General features: G+C 39.3%; 1 protein-coding gene and 1 long non-coding RNA gene across 3 annotated transcripts in view; one reads left to right on the top strand and one right to left on the bottom strand.

The window, feature by feature from the left end:
• LOC309847296 overlaps positions 1-15,597 on the top strand; it is a 202,222-nt gene that overhangs the window by 135,823 nt on the left and 50,802 nt on the right. The window lies entirely within an intron of this gene.
• Positions 1-15,597, bottom strand: part of HABP4 (hyaluronan binding protein 4) — a 42,463-nt gene that overhangs the window by 6,891 nt on the left and 19,975 nt on the right. For both annotated transcript variants that reach the window (XM_082697273.1, XM_082697272.1), the window contains exon 5: positions 13,462-13,545. In XM_082697273.1, coding sequence (XP_082553399.1) covers positions 13,462-13,545 — 84 coding nt within the window. The remainder of the gene's footprint in view (positions 1-13,461; positions 13,546-15,597) is intronic.

Genomic DNA, 15,597 nt, shown 5'->3' with positions numbered 1-15,597 from the left:
TCTACTTGTGATTTCTCTCTGTCAAATAAATAAATAAAATCTTTAAAAAAAAAAAAAAAAAAGAAAGTGAAAAGGAAACCCCTGGAACAGTAGAAAATATTTGTGAATTATATATCTGATAACGGACTTATGTCTGGAATACAAAAAGGACTCTTACAACTCAATGAAGAGAAATAACCCAACTGAAAAACAGGCAAGGCTCTGAACAGACATTTTTCCAAAGAATATTTAAAAATAAACAATAAGATGCTCAATATCATTAGCCATCAGGGAAATGTAAATCAAAACCACAATGACAGGGGCGCCTGGGTGGCTCAGTGGGTTAAAGCCTCTGCTTTCGGCTCAGGTCATGATCCCAGGGATCAAACCCCACATCGGGCTCTCTGCTCAGCAGGGAGCCTGCTTCCTCCTCTCTCTGTCTGCCTCTCTGCCTACTTGTGATCTCTGTCAAATAAATAAATAAATCTTTAAAAAAAAAAAAACCACAATGACTTATACCCACTCCACATTCAGTGGGATCATCAGGATAAAAAAAGGCATTTAACAAGTGCTGGTGAAGATGTGGAGAACTTGGAATCTTGGAACCTGGTAATACGAAATGGTGTGGCCACTTTGGAAAACAGCCTGGCAGGGGCACCTGGATGGCTCAGTCTTATTTAAGAGCCTGCCTTCAACTCAGATCATGATCTCAGGGTCCCGGGATCAAGCACCCCCCCCCCCAATCGCACTCTCTGCTCAGCGGGAAGCCTGCTCCTCCCTCTCCCACTCCCCCTGCTTGTGTTTCCTCTCTCACTGTCAAATAAATAAATAAAATCTTGAAGGAAGGAAGGAAACAGTCTGGCAAATCCTTAATAATGTAATCTAGAGTTACCATCTGACCTAGTAATATCACTGCTAGGTGTATACCCAAGAGAAATGACAACATATGCCCATGTGAAAATACAAATGGTGCCACATATGGCAATTCAATAATGCTGTTTACAGCAGCATTATTCACAATCACCAAAGTGGAAACAGCTTGGATGTCCATCAACTGACTGATAGACAAAATGTGGTATATCTAATACTATGGAAAATTATTTGGCTATAAGAAGAAATGAAGTATTGATACATGTTACAACACAAATAAACCTTGAAGACCTCATGCTAAATAAACCAGGCACAGGAAGTTTATGTACAATTCCATTTATATGGGATATCCAGAAAAGGCAAATTCATAGAGACAAAAAGCAGATTAGTAGCCCCCAGGGACTGGAGGCAGGGAGCCCAGGGAAGGACTGCTTAATGGGTACAGAGTGATGAAAATGTTCTGGAAATAGATAATGGTAATGGCTGATTAATGGTAATGGTAATGGTTGATTAAAATTTAAAACTTTATGTTACGTGCATTTAGCACCAAAAAGAAAACATATGTAAAAGAAAGAAATGAAGCCTTGATACATCCCATGGCATGGATGAACCTGAGAACATAAGGCTAAGTGAAGTAAGTCAGACCCAAAAGGACAAATACAATATGCCACTTATATGAGGTGCCTAGAATAGGCAAATTCATAGAGATATAGAAGAATAGAGGTTGCCAGAGGTTAAGGGGAGGGAGGAATGGGGATTTATTATTTCATGGATACAATGTTTATATTTGTGAGGATGAAAATGTTCTGGAGATGGATGGTGGTAACAACTGCACATGGTGTGAATGGAATTAATGCCATTAAACTGTACACTTACAAATGGCTAAAATGGTGGTTTTCTATGTTATATATGTTTTACCACCATTTAAAAAAATTAATAACATAATATACCCCAAATTATTGACTTGTATAGTTTAAACGGTTGAATTTTATAGAATGGATAGCGTATCTCAATAAACTTTAAAAGAAAAAAAAATTAGGTGATGAGTGGGAAGGCAATCAAATCTATATATACCTTCATAGAAGAGCTAATGTAACTTACAGTACTAGGTTATAGGTTAATGACATGAAAACTATTAGAGAAATCTAATCATAGAGCATCCAAAACATGCATATTTATAAAGTAACTTTAAAATATCAAGCAAATGGTAGAAAAAAGATCAAAGCAGTGGTTGCCTCTGAAGGAGCATGAGGGAACTTTCTGGCACAGTGGTAATATTCTGTATCTTGATGGACAAGTTTGGGTTCCACAAATATATGCATTTGTTCAAATGATAAAAAAAAATATATATATATGCATAAGAATCTATAATAGCAAAACAGTAGAAACAACCCAAACTCACCTAGAGAGAAATTTGGTAGAAAAATTATGGATAGTAAACAAGAAGACTCTCTCTCTATCTCTATATATTGCTGGAGAGCATCTCCTGGGTATGTTCATGAAATAGCAAAGTGGAACGTACATTACCATTCACCTAAGAAATAGTGAGATGTACAAATGTATCAAGTATCCCCCACTTTTTAGAAGTTCACATTAAGCTTTACAAAAGCCCACCTCAACACCAGTCTCTGCAAACTGAAAGAAATCCAAAGAGGACTTTTGCTTTTATGAGAAAAGGCAAAAAAAAAGTAGTATTCAGCTTTTATTGTGCGGTTAGGCAAAGTGTATCCTGAGCAGCGAGAGAAGCCTCAGAAAACTCATTGCCTGGGAACTCCACTCAGTCTATCTCAGCATCAAGTGGACAGCTTTGAACTGTGTCTGGGAGCATCTGTGCTTTATCTCAATTTCTCCTGTGCATCTGTTAGCAAGATGTGTCCTAAAGTATTGGAAAAGCCCAAGCAGTTAATTTTGGAGCCTAGGAATGCTCAAAAAACTTTTATTTTTTTTATTTTATTTTTTTTTTAAGATTTTATTTATTTATCAGAGGGGGGGGGGAGAGAGCGAGCACAGGCAGACAGAATGGCAGGCAGGGGCAGAGGGAGAAGCAGGCTCCCCGCCGAGCAAGGAGCCCAATGTGGGACTCGATCCCAGGACGCTGGGATCATGACCTGAGCCGAAGGCAGCTGCTTAACCAACTGAGCCACCCAGGCGTCCCCTCAAAAAACTTTTAATATAAATTAATGGTACTCACTTTTTTTTATGCCATTTTGGCCTATTAAGTGTTTCAAAGGAATGCCCTACTTTCAGATAGCAGGGGAGACCTGTATACACATAGGTTTTATTTTAAAAAATCATAATATAGGCCAGAGAAAGGTAACAGATAGAAGCTAGCTGGAAAGTGTAGTGTTTTATCAGACTGAACTTTGGAAACACCAATGTTTTATATAATTATAAAATTACTGCCTGCCTCTCTGCCTACTTGTAATCTCTCTCTGTCAAATAAATAAATAAAATCTTAAAAAAAAAAACTTAAAAAAAAAACTTTAAAATTAGACTTAAGTTAAAATTCAGTCTCTAAAATTTGAAAACAAAATTAATCAAGGTAGCCAATTGTTTATCAAGTTGGTGATATAACCACCTGGAGAAACTAAAGTGATTATTCACTTCCCTTTGATTACTTTGATTACTCATTTCCCTCTATATAACTTTTTAGTAATCATATTATTGGACACAATGTTGGTAATGTTGTTTGTTATTTATGTGAGTAGCAAGTGAGTGATGTTACTAACAACTGGGATTTTCAGCATGGAAGTAACAAAGAAACAAATATAAGAAAACTTCACTAAAAATCTGTAGTCTTAAATTTCAAATGGAAATAATGAATAAACTCATATTTTTTTTATCTAAAAAGTGTGTGTGTGTGTGTGTGTGTGTGTGTGTGTGTGTGTATTTCTTAGCTCTATATACTTAAATGTCCTAGAAACAATTAAGAACCTAGTAGCTGAGCACCCCTAGTGCTCAGACTGTGTTTTCTAACTCCCATATTCTATTAAGGGGAAATGGATCTCTTTGGAAAAATGACTCTTGTGTGAGATATTCTGTATTGGGTAGGAAGTATAGATGATGAGATCAGAATGCATCTTACCCAAACCAAGAAAGCCATTAAAGATGACTGAGTGTGTGCGTAAAGGATTAAAAATCAACTTGAAGAAGTTTCCTCTAGCTAAAAAATGGATGAGTTTAAGAACCCATAAGAATAAAAAAAAATCAGTGGATTGAAACACAGTAAATATGTTTAAATCTCTAAGTTCAAAATACGTTTTTTTTTAAAGATTTTATTTAGTCATTTGACAGACAGAGATCACAAGCAGGCAGAGAGGCAGGCAGAGAGAGAGAAGGAAGCAGGCTCCCTGCCGAGCAGAGAGCCCGATGCGGGGCTCGATCCCAGGACCCTGGGACCATGACCCAAGCCGAAGGCAGAGGCTTTAACCCACTGAGCCACCCAGGGAACTGAACCAACTCACTATTCTAAAAATAGATCAGTAAAAGGTACTTAATGATGTAGTGATAGAGTAAGCTTTGGCATTAAAGAGCTGTGTATTTTACCTTAGCTTGACCGTCTAACAGCTTGACATTGGGCAGGTTGCTTATTCTCTCCAAACCACAGTTTGTCTTTCATAAGGACAAGTGAAGTCCAGTTTGCCAGACTCATGGTACATTTCTTAAACAAACTTCTACCTCACTATAATCAACTAGTTCCAGGTATAATTTTTTCTTTACCATTCATGCCGGCTAATAAGTGAAGAAAGAATGAGATTATTAGACTATTGCTGATGTGCAGCCTTAATGAAGTAATGCATAAAGGCAATGATGACCAGCAGCCTTCTAAAACCTATGAAATAAGCCTACAAAAAGCTGAACCTGAATTTAATCAAACCTCTGATTTTCACTATTAATTTTTAGGAAATACAGAAAATCCAGGGGACAGAGAATATGTTCAACTCCTCTACAAGCAATGCTTGTTGCAACTGGCTTGTACTAGTTTGAACTGGCTCATAGTCAATTGTTAAATTTTCACAAATTTTGTGAGCTGGCTATTAACCACTGTTTAAAAATTAAATTATGTAAACTTATAATTAACTATATTAAAGTAAAGATAATAAATAATCACAATTCACTATTCCCTAGTAGTAAATTTCACTATATTTTACTTTTATCTATGCTCTTGGGGTTAATTATACTAATGTATGTGAATCATGGAAATGTTACATAATAATGTACTATTGCACATCTCTTCCCGACTCTGCATTCAGATGACACACTGGTAGTTTTAAATCAGCCATAATGGGAATATTTACACCACAGAAACCAGCAAGTGCAACAGATCCAGGCTTTTTCATCCTAGAGAGCCAGATGTTGAATATTTACCAGCATACCATTGCCCATAGGGAGGCACTCAGTAAAATTCTGACTCTGGACATATGATCCAATTTCTTCAACAAATAAATTGCAAGGGAAAGAAAAAACATACAGATTAAGACTTGAGAATAATCAAGATATTATAATATTAGTGTAAAATAAACAGATCAATGGAACAAAACAGAGTAGCGAAAGAGGCCTAGACATAAATGGGCAACTGATTTTTTTCCCCTAAAGATTTTTATTTATTTGGAGAGAGAAAGAGAGAGTGAACCTGAGTAGGGAGAGGAGGCAGAGGGAAAAGCAGGCTCCCCACTGCGCAGAGAGCCCAATGCAGGACAGCCCAATGCAGCCCGATCCCAGGACCCTGCAATCATGACCTGAGCAGAAGGCAAAAACTTAAGTAACTGAGCAGAAGGCAAAAACTTAAGTAACTGAGCTAGCTAGGCGTCCCATGGACAACTGATTTTTTAATAATGGTGTTTCATGTTCTATAATAACTAGATATACATATGCTTTTAAAAAAAGAAGAAAAAGGAACTTTTGATCTCTACCTCACACTCTATACAAAAATCAACTCAAAATGGATCACAGACTTAAATATAAAAAACCCAAATTATTAAACTTACAGGAGAAAACTTTTGTGCTATTAAACTGGGCAAAGATTTCTTAGATTTGAGACCAAAAGCAGGATCAACAAAAGATAAAAATGATAAAAAGCATACTTCATCAAAATTAAAAACTGCTGTTCTTCAAAAGATACTGTCGAGAGAATGAAAAGACAGGCCACAGACTGGAAGAAAATATTTGCAAATCATTTATCTGATAGAGTACCTAAATCCAGAATATATGAAGAATTGTCAAAACACAGTAATAAGAAAAGTTATAAAATGGGCAATTTCAACACTCTTTATTAAAGAAGATATACAGATGGCAAGTAACCCGTAAAAAGTTGCTTTAGCATCATTAGTCAATAGGGAAAAACAAAACCCCAACAAGATATAAACCTATTATAATGGCTAAAAATCATACAAACTGGAACCACCTTAGAAAAGAGTTTGTCAGTTTCTCTAAAAGTTATATATAATCGCCTGCCATGCAGTCCAACTATTCCACTCCTCGGCATTTACAAAGGAGAAATGAAAATGTATATCCCAGAAAGACTTATATACAAATCGTTCATTCACAGCAGCTTCACTTGTAGGAGTGAGAACTGGAAACAACCCAAATGACCAGCAGGTAGACAGGTAAAGAAACCACAGTCTGTCTGTGCAGGGAATACTGCTGGACACTGTACCTGCAGCAACATGACTGCAAACAAACAAACTCAGTGACAAAAAGGAGATCACTGGCCACCTGGGGAAAAGGAGCATTAGGGAGGGATGACAAAGGATAAAAGCAACCTTTTTGGGTTAATGGACAGGTTCATCATTTTGGTTGTGGTGATGGTTTTACAAGTACAGATGGATGTCGAGGCTCATGAGACTGTACACATACTAAACACAGGTCACACACTGGCTGTGAACTGTCTCTCAATAGTACGGTTTTAAACATTTATTTATTTTGAGAGAGAGACAGTGAGAGAGAGCATGAATGAGGAGAAGGTCAGAGGGAAAAGCAGACTCCCATGGAGCTGGGAGCCCAATGTGGGACTCGATCCTGGGACTCCAGGATCATGATCTGAGCCGAAGGCAGTCGCCTAACCAACTGAGCCACCCAGGTGCCTGGTTTTAAAGGCTTTTACGGTTTTAAAAAGAGATAAGAAATAAACCCCATTGAGATGTATATTTCAATATTAATTCAAACAAATTGTTTTAAAAAGAGATTTTGAGACAATCAGGGAAACTGACAAACTGCCCAGATATTTAAGGAATGGTTAAAAACTTTAGATGGGATGTAACACTATTCCAGTTAAAAAGAGTAGACTTTTAGGGGCACCAGTGTGGCGCAGTCAGTTAAGTGTCTGACTCTTGGTTTTGGCTCAGGATTGTGAGACTTAGCCCCATGTTGTCGGGCTCTGTGCTCAGCGGGGAGTCTGCTTTAAGACTCTCTCCCTCTCCCCCTTCCCCCCATAATCATTCTCTCTCAAATAAATAAATCTTAAAACAACAAAAAAAGAGTAGACTTTTAGATATAACACTCTGAAACATCTAAGAATGATATATGATATCCTGGGGGGAAGAGGAAATGGAGAGAGATATATATGAAACAAGAATGGCCATGATTTGATAAAAGTCTAAGACAAATAACTTAGTTGGAAGGTTATTGTACTATTTTTTATACACATCTTTCTATAACATAATCTCTAATACAGATCTAAAAGTAAAGAAATGTTAAGAATTTGTAAAGATCCTTTAGGCTACTTGTGACAAAATTAGGAAATCAATAAAACTCATTTTTAAAAATTTATTTATTTGACAGATCACAAGTAGGCAAAAAGGCAGGCAGAGAGAGAGGGGGAAGCAGGCTCCCCGCTGAGCAGAGAGACCAATGTGGGGGTCGATCTCAGGACCCTGGGATCATGACCTGAGCCGAAGGCAGAGGCTTTAACCCACCGAGCCACCCAGGCACCCCAATCAAACGCATTTCTATAATGCTATTCTGATTATAGACTATAATCTAGTTCCAATTTCTAAAACTGACACAATGAATTTGAGGATTCTACCACAACTCAGATGCCCTAATACAAATTAATAAATTCCAAAAAGTTCAGTAAGAACAGCCCTTGCGTTAAGACCACAAAAGGAGGGGCGCCAGGGTGGCTCAGTGGGTTAAAGCCTCTGCCTTCGGCTCAGGTCATGATCCCAGGGTCCTCCTGGGATCCAGCCCCGCATCGGGCTCTCTGCTCAGCAGGGAGCCTGCTTCCTTCTCTCTCTCTGCTTGCCTCTTTGCCTACTTGTGATCTCTGTCTGTCAAATAAATAAACAAGATCTGTAAAAAAAAAAAAAAAAACCACAAAAGGAATCTTTTTCTGTTTGTCTTAAAGAACATCATATCTAAGCATGAAGGGCTAGAACAAAAAAAGGGTAAGGCATATGAGAAATGTAATCTTTAAATGATACACAGACCCCAAAGTGGAGCAAACAGTGGAGCTCAGAAGAGAGCATTTGCGGCAAGTGCTCCCCCTCCTTGAAAGTGATCGTCCTGCACACCATTCATGAGTGTATGTACAGATGTTCCCAAAGCGTCCTCCTTTACCATCTGTCACTGCAACAAGCCATGTTGGGAGATGTAGAAAATCACCAAGGACAGACTCCTTAACCTTATTCTCTACTGACGACAAATTATTACAAAAAACCCATTATATGAAAGTTATGTGAGGCAGATCCCATTTGCTCTCTGGATTGGCACCAAATGCAGTTTTTACTGGCAGTTTTAGCAGACTGGATTTTCAACAGGAAGAGATGTATAATTAATCCCTTGGTTCCAGGAGGGACAAAAGTGGCTATATTTCTAACATTTATAAAAGCATTGTAATTGCTATCATTCTAAATTTAACACCCCTCCCTCTCCACTACCTTTTGATGAATTCAAAGACCTTCACAGTTCTTGGTACATTATCAAAAATTCTGGGAGATGATTTTCCATCAAGCTGCTTACAGATATAAGGTAGTCTAACCTGAGATTTATATGGTGAATAATGCTACATGAAAATTTGATATACATTTGTTGCTATATGGGTCAAATTATAGAATAGAGCTAACATTTACTGTGTACTTACTAGGTGCCAGATGCTATTCAATGTGCTTTACATTAATTTGGTCATGATAATTAATCCCTTGAGTTAGATCCAATTAATAACTCCATTTTACAGGTAAGGAAACTGAGGCAGAGGTCACAGAGTTTCATATCCTTCATTCTGTCTCCTAAGCCCAGACTCAGACTCAGTGCTCTTTAGGGAATAAGAGGGCAGAGAAAACATACATAACAACAAATATCCAAATGGCCATTCAGGCAATACATTTTCACCTCAATATATGAAAGGGTGCAGGGAACAGAAAAAAAGTGGGTTCTAGAAATAAAACTTGATTAACTGAGTACTTAATCAAGACAAGTGGATTTAACCTAACATATAAGCAGTACCTCTTCCTTCCAAGCTAGTACTGAAAGGGAAGTGAATTTGATGCTAACTTGTGAGCGCCTCAGAAATTTGCCATAACCATTTCAAAGAGCTGTTTTCTGGCTTTAAGAAAATTCAATACATAACACTCTTCACTGTCTAAGCACAAAATACTTGGAAAAAAATTACAATAAAAAATATTCCATTGTAGGTATTTTGTAATGATGCTACCTCAACATTCTGTTTTCATAAGGGCTTTTTCACTTTTAAGGAAGAGAGCACTGTTCCATATTACTGAAGAGGGAAGTCCTCAACCACCCTAGCCAGCCCTTCCTCTGCTCACAGAACCAACATCTTCCCCTTTTTCAGTTCTTCAGAGCAAACTGGTGTACACGGCACTTTTCAACCATTCCTAACACCCACTACAGGTAAGAGCATGGATGTCCGACATCTGGTCTGAACGTTCGCTCTACGATGCTTAGCAGCTCCTTTCACTTCTATGTCTCTCCATGACATCGGCAACAGTGTCTTCTCCTTCACTGAGGGGGCAGCAAAGGGTTAAGGAGTTCAGACATGGAGGCATTCAGAGCAGCTCCTGGCACACAGCAAATGCTCTATAAAATGTTAGCTTTATTCTTATAGTCTTGAGGCAAAATACTCCCAAGACGTCGTCACAAACATGCTCAGACAGAACACCATGTGATAACGGACACGTAATACTTCCGTAACGAAAGGAGGAAGGAGGGAAGGAAGAAAAATGAAGGGCCCAGCACATCTATCAATAAAATGTGTCCAATCTAAGGAAAATACATGTTCTTTGGGGTGTATGTTTGAGCATAAGTAGAGGGTACTTTAATCTATCAGGAAATGCTAAACTGACACGTGTGCTGAATATTCGTTTTGGCTGAGTGCTGACAGCCCAAGTGTGAGCTCAGCTTTCAGATATGGCAGTGATCAGACAACATCATTGCCATCGGATGTACTTCTCAAATACAAACCTGATTTTGAAAGTTATCAAAAAACTGTTATTATTAGGAATCTTAGTGATAATTTTAAAGTTTGACTGGGCAGTGCAGAAACAAGAACTTGACAGCACAGTAGGCCAGCAGATGGCCATGTGGCTTAGCCACAGCCCAGCCCCAGCAGTTCGATCTAGACACTGCCTGTCCACTGCAGTCAGCAGAGAAGAGAGTGAGAGGGGGGTCTGCCAGCTAGCTCTGCTAGGATCCTGTAGACAGTGAGACTGCCCCCAGATCACTAAGTGGTATTTTGTCTTTCAGAGTAACTGACTGAGTTATTTTGTCTAATATTATGAAAGCTATAGTACCTCAACCAATTCCATAGATTAGAGTTATGCTATCATTGACTATCATTCTGCCTTAAATAGCCCGAATTTGTATAAGTGGTTTTTTGGCTCAAAAAAAGATATATTTTTCCTGAAGGTGTCTAGTCAGCTCACTTGCTCCCCAGTTAACAGTAGATTAACTGTTAATCTACTTCCTTAGTTAGCTGTCTAAATATTTGTATTGCTAATTTATTTCTTTAATTCAATACACTTCTTAATTGTTCCAAATAGTAAGTTAACAGCTTTCATGATCATTATTCATTGTGGCACTTTTCTCTTGCAATAAGCAGAATAATAACAGCAGGTATCTGTACAGCATTACACCCAACAAGTCCTTGTAACAAAGCTAAGATGTAGATAGTGTTACTACTCCCATTTTACACATGAAGATGACTGGCACAGAGAGAATACATAACTTGCCCAAACTAGTAAGTGGCAGAGCTGGGATATGAACCCACACACTGGCCGGGGGTCTGTGCTCTTAACCACTGGACACCTTGCCTCTAGGCAGCTGAATAACAAGAAAGAGTTAAATCAGTGAAGGGTGAAGGGGTTCTGGAGGTGAGACAGGGAAAAAAAACCACAGGACTTGTAAAAGCACTCTGGGTTGTGTGGGGCAGGGGCAGCTGCAGAAGAAAGGTGCTTGAGGACACCACATGGGGCCATGTGCTGAACCCACAGAAGGCGCATGAGCAGCTGCACTTGAGGGTTCTGAGGGGGACAGGCCAAGGAGGACTGTAAAGGTTAGATCAAGGGGCAGGAAAGGAACAGTGAGCCAATGGGGTCTTGCTCCAGGGGTGAGGACATGACAACCAGAATGCTAGTGTGAAATGGCTGGTCAAAGGTGAGAAAGAAGGAAACCCCATCAAGAGCTGTGGTGACAGGTCGGATGACAGGACGGTGAGGAGTGGAGATGAGAGGAGATGAGAAGGTATCTATCACCAGGCAGGGTGACAGACTGCATTCAGGGGAAGGAAGGGGGTCAAGAAAAAAAGTCTCAGGGATGACTCCCAGGTTTCTGATTTGTGCAACTGGATGGATGGCGACAGGCTGTTCCCCAAGATGGAAACACCTAATGAGAACAGAGGTTTCTGGAATTCTCTTGGACACGTGGAACATGAGGAGCATCTGCAATAGTCACGGGGAGGTAAGGTGTCCAGAGTAGGCAGCTAGACACACGCACCAGAAGCCCATGCCGAAGGTGGGAGCCAGAGACAGAGTCTGGAGTCGCATGTAAATGAAGACTGAAGCTGCAGGGGTGTGTGGGATCCTATAAAGGACACTAAAGAGAGGCCCTGTGGCAGAGCCCTGAAGAACTCGGCATTTTATTTTATTTTTTTAAAGATTTTATTTATTTATCAGAGAGAGAGAGAGGGAGAGAGCGAGCACAGGCAGACAGAATGGCAGGCAGAGGCAGAGGGAGAAGCAGGCTCCCCGCTGAGCAAGGAGCCCGACGTGGGACTCGATCCCAGGATGCTGGGATCACGACCTGAGCCGAAGGCAGCTGCTTAACCAACTGAGCCACCCACGCGTCCCAGAACTCGGCATTTTAAAAGACAGAAAGACAAGGATGAGTCTGTAAAGGAGGAGCTAAGAGGCAGAAGGAAAACCAGAAGAGTACAGCGATCACAGAAACCAGGGAACGCAAGCTTAAGAAGAAATCAATGAAGCCAAATGCTCTGACAGGTCAAGAAAGACACCGATGGAAATATCTGTTAGGTGAGGAGACATGTGGTGACAGTTTCCAAAGGGCCATGGGCACAGAGCCAGACCTGGAGTGAAGTGAGAAGAGAGGAAATGAAGAAAGAGTACATACAACCCTGAGAAAGGTAGCTGAATGAGAATGTGGGGCAAGAGTAGAGATGTAAAATAGGAGATGCTGAGCACGTTTAAACTGTTGGTGAAGACCAAAGTGGGAGGAGGGAGCTGATAGGGTGAGGTTTCTCCACAGGAACAGGATTCTGAGCCTGACCAAGTGGCAGGAGAAATGATCCCTTTATCTTACCGTGAAGGAAGGAGGCTCGGAGGCATGCCGAGGCAGGCCAGTTTGTACCTTTCAGAGTGGAAGGATGATGAAGTTCCCATCTGATGACTCCCAATTTCTGTGTGACACAGCAGGCAAAGTTGTATCCAGAAAATGAAAGAGAAGGTGTGGGTATGGAAAGGAGAGGGGGAGGGGGAAAAAGGGGCGATGTCAAGGTTTCGAGGAGACACAAAGAATGGAACTAATCATTGTAGATGGTGGGAGAAAGAGTGAGCCCGAGAAGAGAGGACTGCTGGGCAGTGTTGAGGGCTCGTTTCAGAATGCAGGGGATTGAGAATTTTTAGGGGTTCCTGCTGGCTCTGCTCTGTAAGCTGCAGTGCTCAGCCTGAGTGTTCAGGGAGAGAGAAGGCAGACAGCTAGTGGTCACCCCGGAGGCAGGTTTTGCTAGCAAGGCATAACAAAAGATCCAAGGCCAAGAGGGTTTAAGGACTGGGCAAGGATGCTAGAGGTGGTTCAGGGACCTAAGCTCCATGAAGACAAGAGGGAGGATGGACTCAGAGAATAAAGGGACAAAAGATGAGGGTCCTGATAAGAGGAAGACTAATTACAGTACAAGCTGCTGATGAATAAGTGTTTGTGGGCACTGACTGGAATACCTAAATTTAACTCATTAGTTATCATTAATAATCAGCCATTAGATTATTTGAATTATTAATGAGTTCCATTATTCATTAATACATCAAGGTCAACTTTCTGTGATATAATAAAAGGTGAGCTTCCTGCTCTGTGAAGGACTCCTAGAAATCGAAATCATTAAGAAAAAGACCAACAACAACCCATGGGGAAAATAAACAAAATACCCACTTGGCTGGAGATTCCTCCTCCAGGGGGCCCGGGGACTCTTCCGCTGCTGTGGTCTCTTCCATCGGTGCAGTCTGCTCCACGTCACTGAAAAGCAGTGAGAATCGTTCTGGTCACACAAATATGTTTACATCACTGCTCTTACATATTCAAGACAGAAAAAATACATTTCAATATCCCTTTTTCTTAAGTAAATACCATTCAAAGAATTATACACACACATAGGTAAACCACATCAAAATCAAGAGAAAATTGCTAATCCACTGAAATTACTTGAAAAGTGTGGAAAGTACTTTTAGAAATAAAAGTTTCTATGAATGGCCTAAAATTAAATACAGATTATAAGTGACCACAACAATTATTTAAAAACCCCTAACGTCCTAGGAAATTCCAAATATTAGCAGAGGTCATAAAATTTCTCAACCTGTGCTTCCAGAATGTGTTCAAATTTAAGCGACCATCCACAATACAGTCTGCCAAATACATAGGATGCTATATATGAACCTCATGGTAATCACAAACCAAAAACCTGTAATAGATACACAAAAAATAAAGAGAAAAGAATCCAAACATAATATTAAGAAAGTCATCAGATCACAAGGGAAGAAAGTAAGAAAGAAAGGGAAAGAGAAGAAATTTAAAAAACAAGCAGGAAATGATTAACAAAGTGGCAGTAATGCATATCTATCAATAATTACTTTAAATGTAAATGGACTAAATGCTCTAGTGAAAGATATAAGGTGGTGACTGAATGGATGAAAAAGCAAGACCCATCTATATTCTGCCTATAAGAGACTCACTCAGACCTAAAGACAAACGTAGGCTGAAAATGAAGAGATGGAAAAAACATTTACCATGCAAATAGAAGAAGAAGAAGAAGAAGAAGAAGAAGAAGAAGAAGAAGAAGAAAAAGCTGGGCTATCAATATTTATATCAGACAAAATTGACTTTAAAACAAAACTCTAACAAGAGACAAAAGAGTATTACATAATGATAAAGAGATCAATCCAAGAAGACAGTGTAACTACTATGAATTTCTATGCGCCGAACACAGGAGCACCTAAACATATAAAGTAAATGTTAACAGACATAAAGGGAGAAACTGACAGTGATACAGTAATAGTACAAGACTTTAACACCCCACTTACATTGATGGATAGATCATCCAGACAGAAAATTAATCAGTGGCTTTGAAAGACACATTAGGTCAGATAGACTTAACAGATACAGAACAAACCATCCCAAGTAACAGAATATACCTTCTTTTCAAATGCATATGAAACATTCTCCAGGATAAATCACACGTTAGACCACAAAATAGGTCTCAATGAACTTAAAAGACTGAAATCATATCAAGCATCTTTTTCTGGTCACAACAATATAAAACCAGAAATACCTCAACATAATAAAGGCCATATATGAAAAACTCACATCTAATATCCTACTCAATGGTGAAAAACTGGAAATATTTCCTCTAAGATCAGGAACAAAACAAGGATGTCCACTCCTACCACTTCTATTCAACATAGTTCTTAAAGTCCTAGCCACAACAATCAGACAAGAAAAAAATAAAAGGCATAGAGATACGTAAGACATAAAACTGACACTATTTGCAGGCAACATGATATTATATATAGAAAACCCTAATTTACTCACCAAAAACCATTAGAACTAATAAATGATTTCAGTAAAGTTACAGGAATCTGTTGCATTCCTATATAGTAATAATGAATCAGCACAAACATAACAAAAATAATCCCATTTACAATGGCATTAAAAGGAATAAAATGCTTATGAATAAACTGAACCAAGGAGATGAAAGACCTGTAATGTGAAAACTATAAGACACTGATAAAAGTAACTGAAGACAATACAAATAAATGAAAAGATACCTTGTTCATGGATTGAAAGAATTAAAATTGTTAAAATGTCCACACTGGGGCACCGGGGTGGCTCAGTGGGTTAAAGCCTCTGCCTTTAGCTCGGGTCATGATCTCGGGGTCCTGGGATCGAGCCCCACATCGGGCTCTCTGCTCGGCGGGGAGCCTGCTTCCTCCTCTCTCTCTGCCTGCCTCTCTGCCTATTTGTGATCTCTGTCAAATAAATAAATAAAATCTTTTAAAAAAATAAAAAAATAAA

Source organism: Mustela nivalis (assembly GCF_964662115.1).
Source record: "Mustela nivalis genome assembly, chromosome: 13".
Classification (NCBI taxonomy): domain Eukaryota; kingdom Metazoa; phylum Chordata; class Mammalia; order Carnivora; family Mustelidae; genus Mustela; species Mustela nivalis.
Note: the sequence above shows the minus strand (reverse complement) of the source record. Positions and strands in the feature narration are given on the sequence as shown.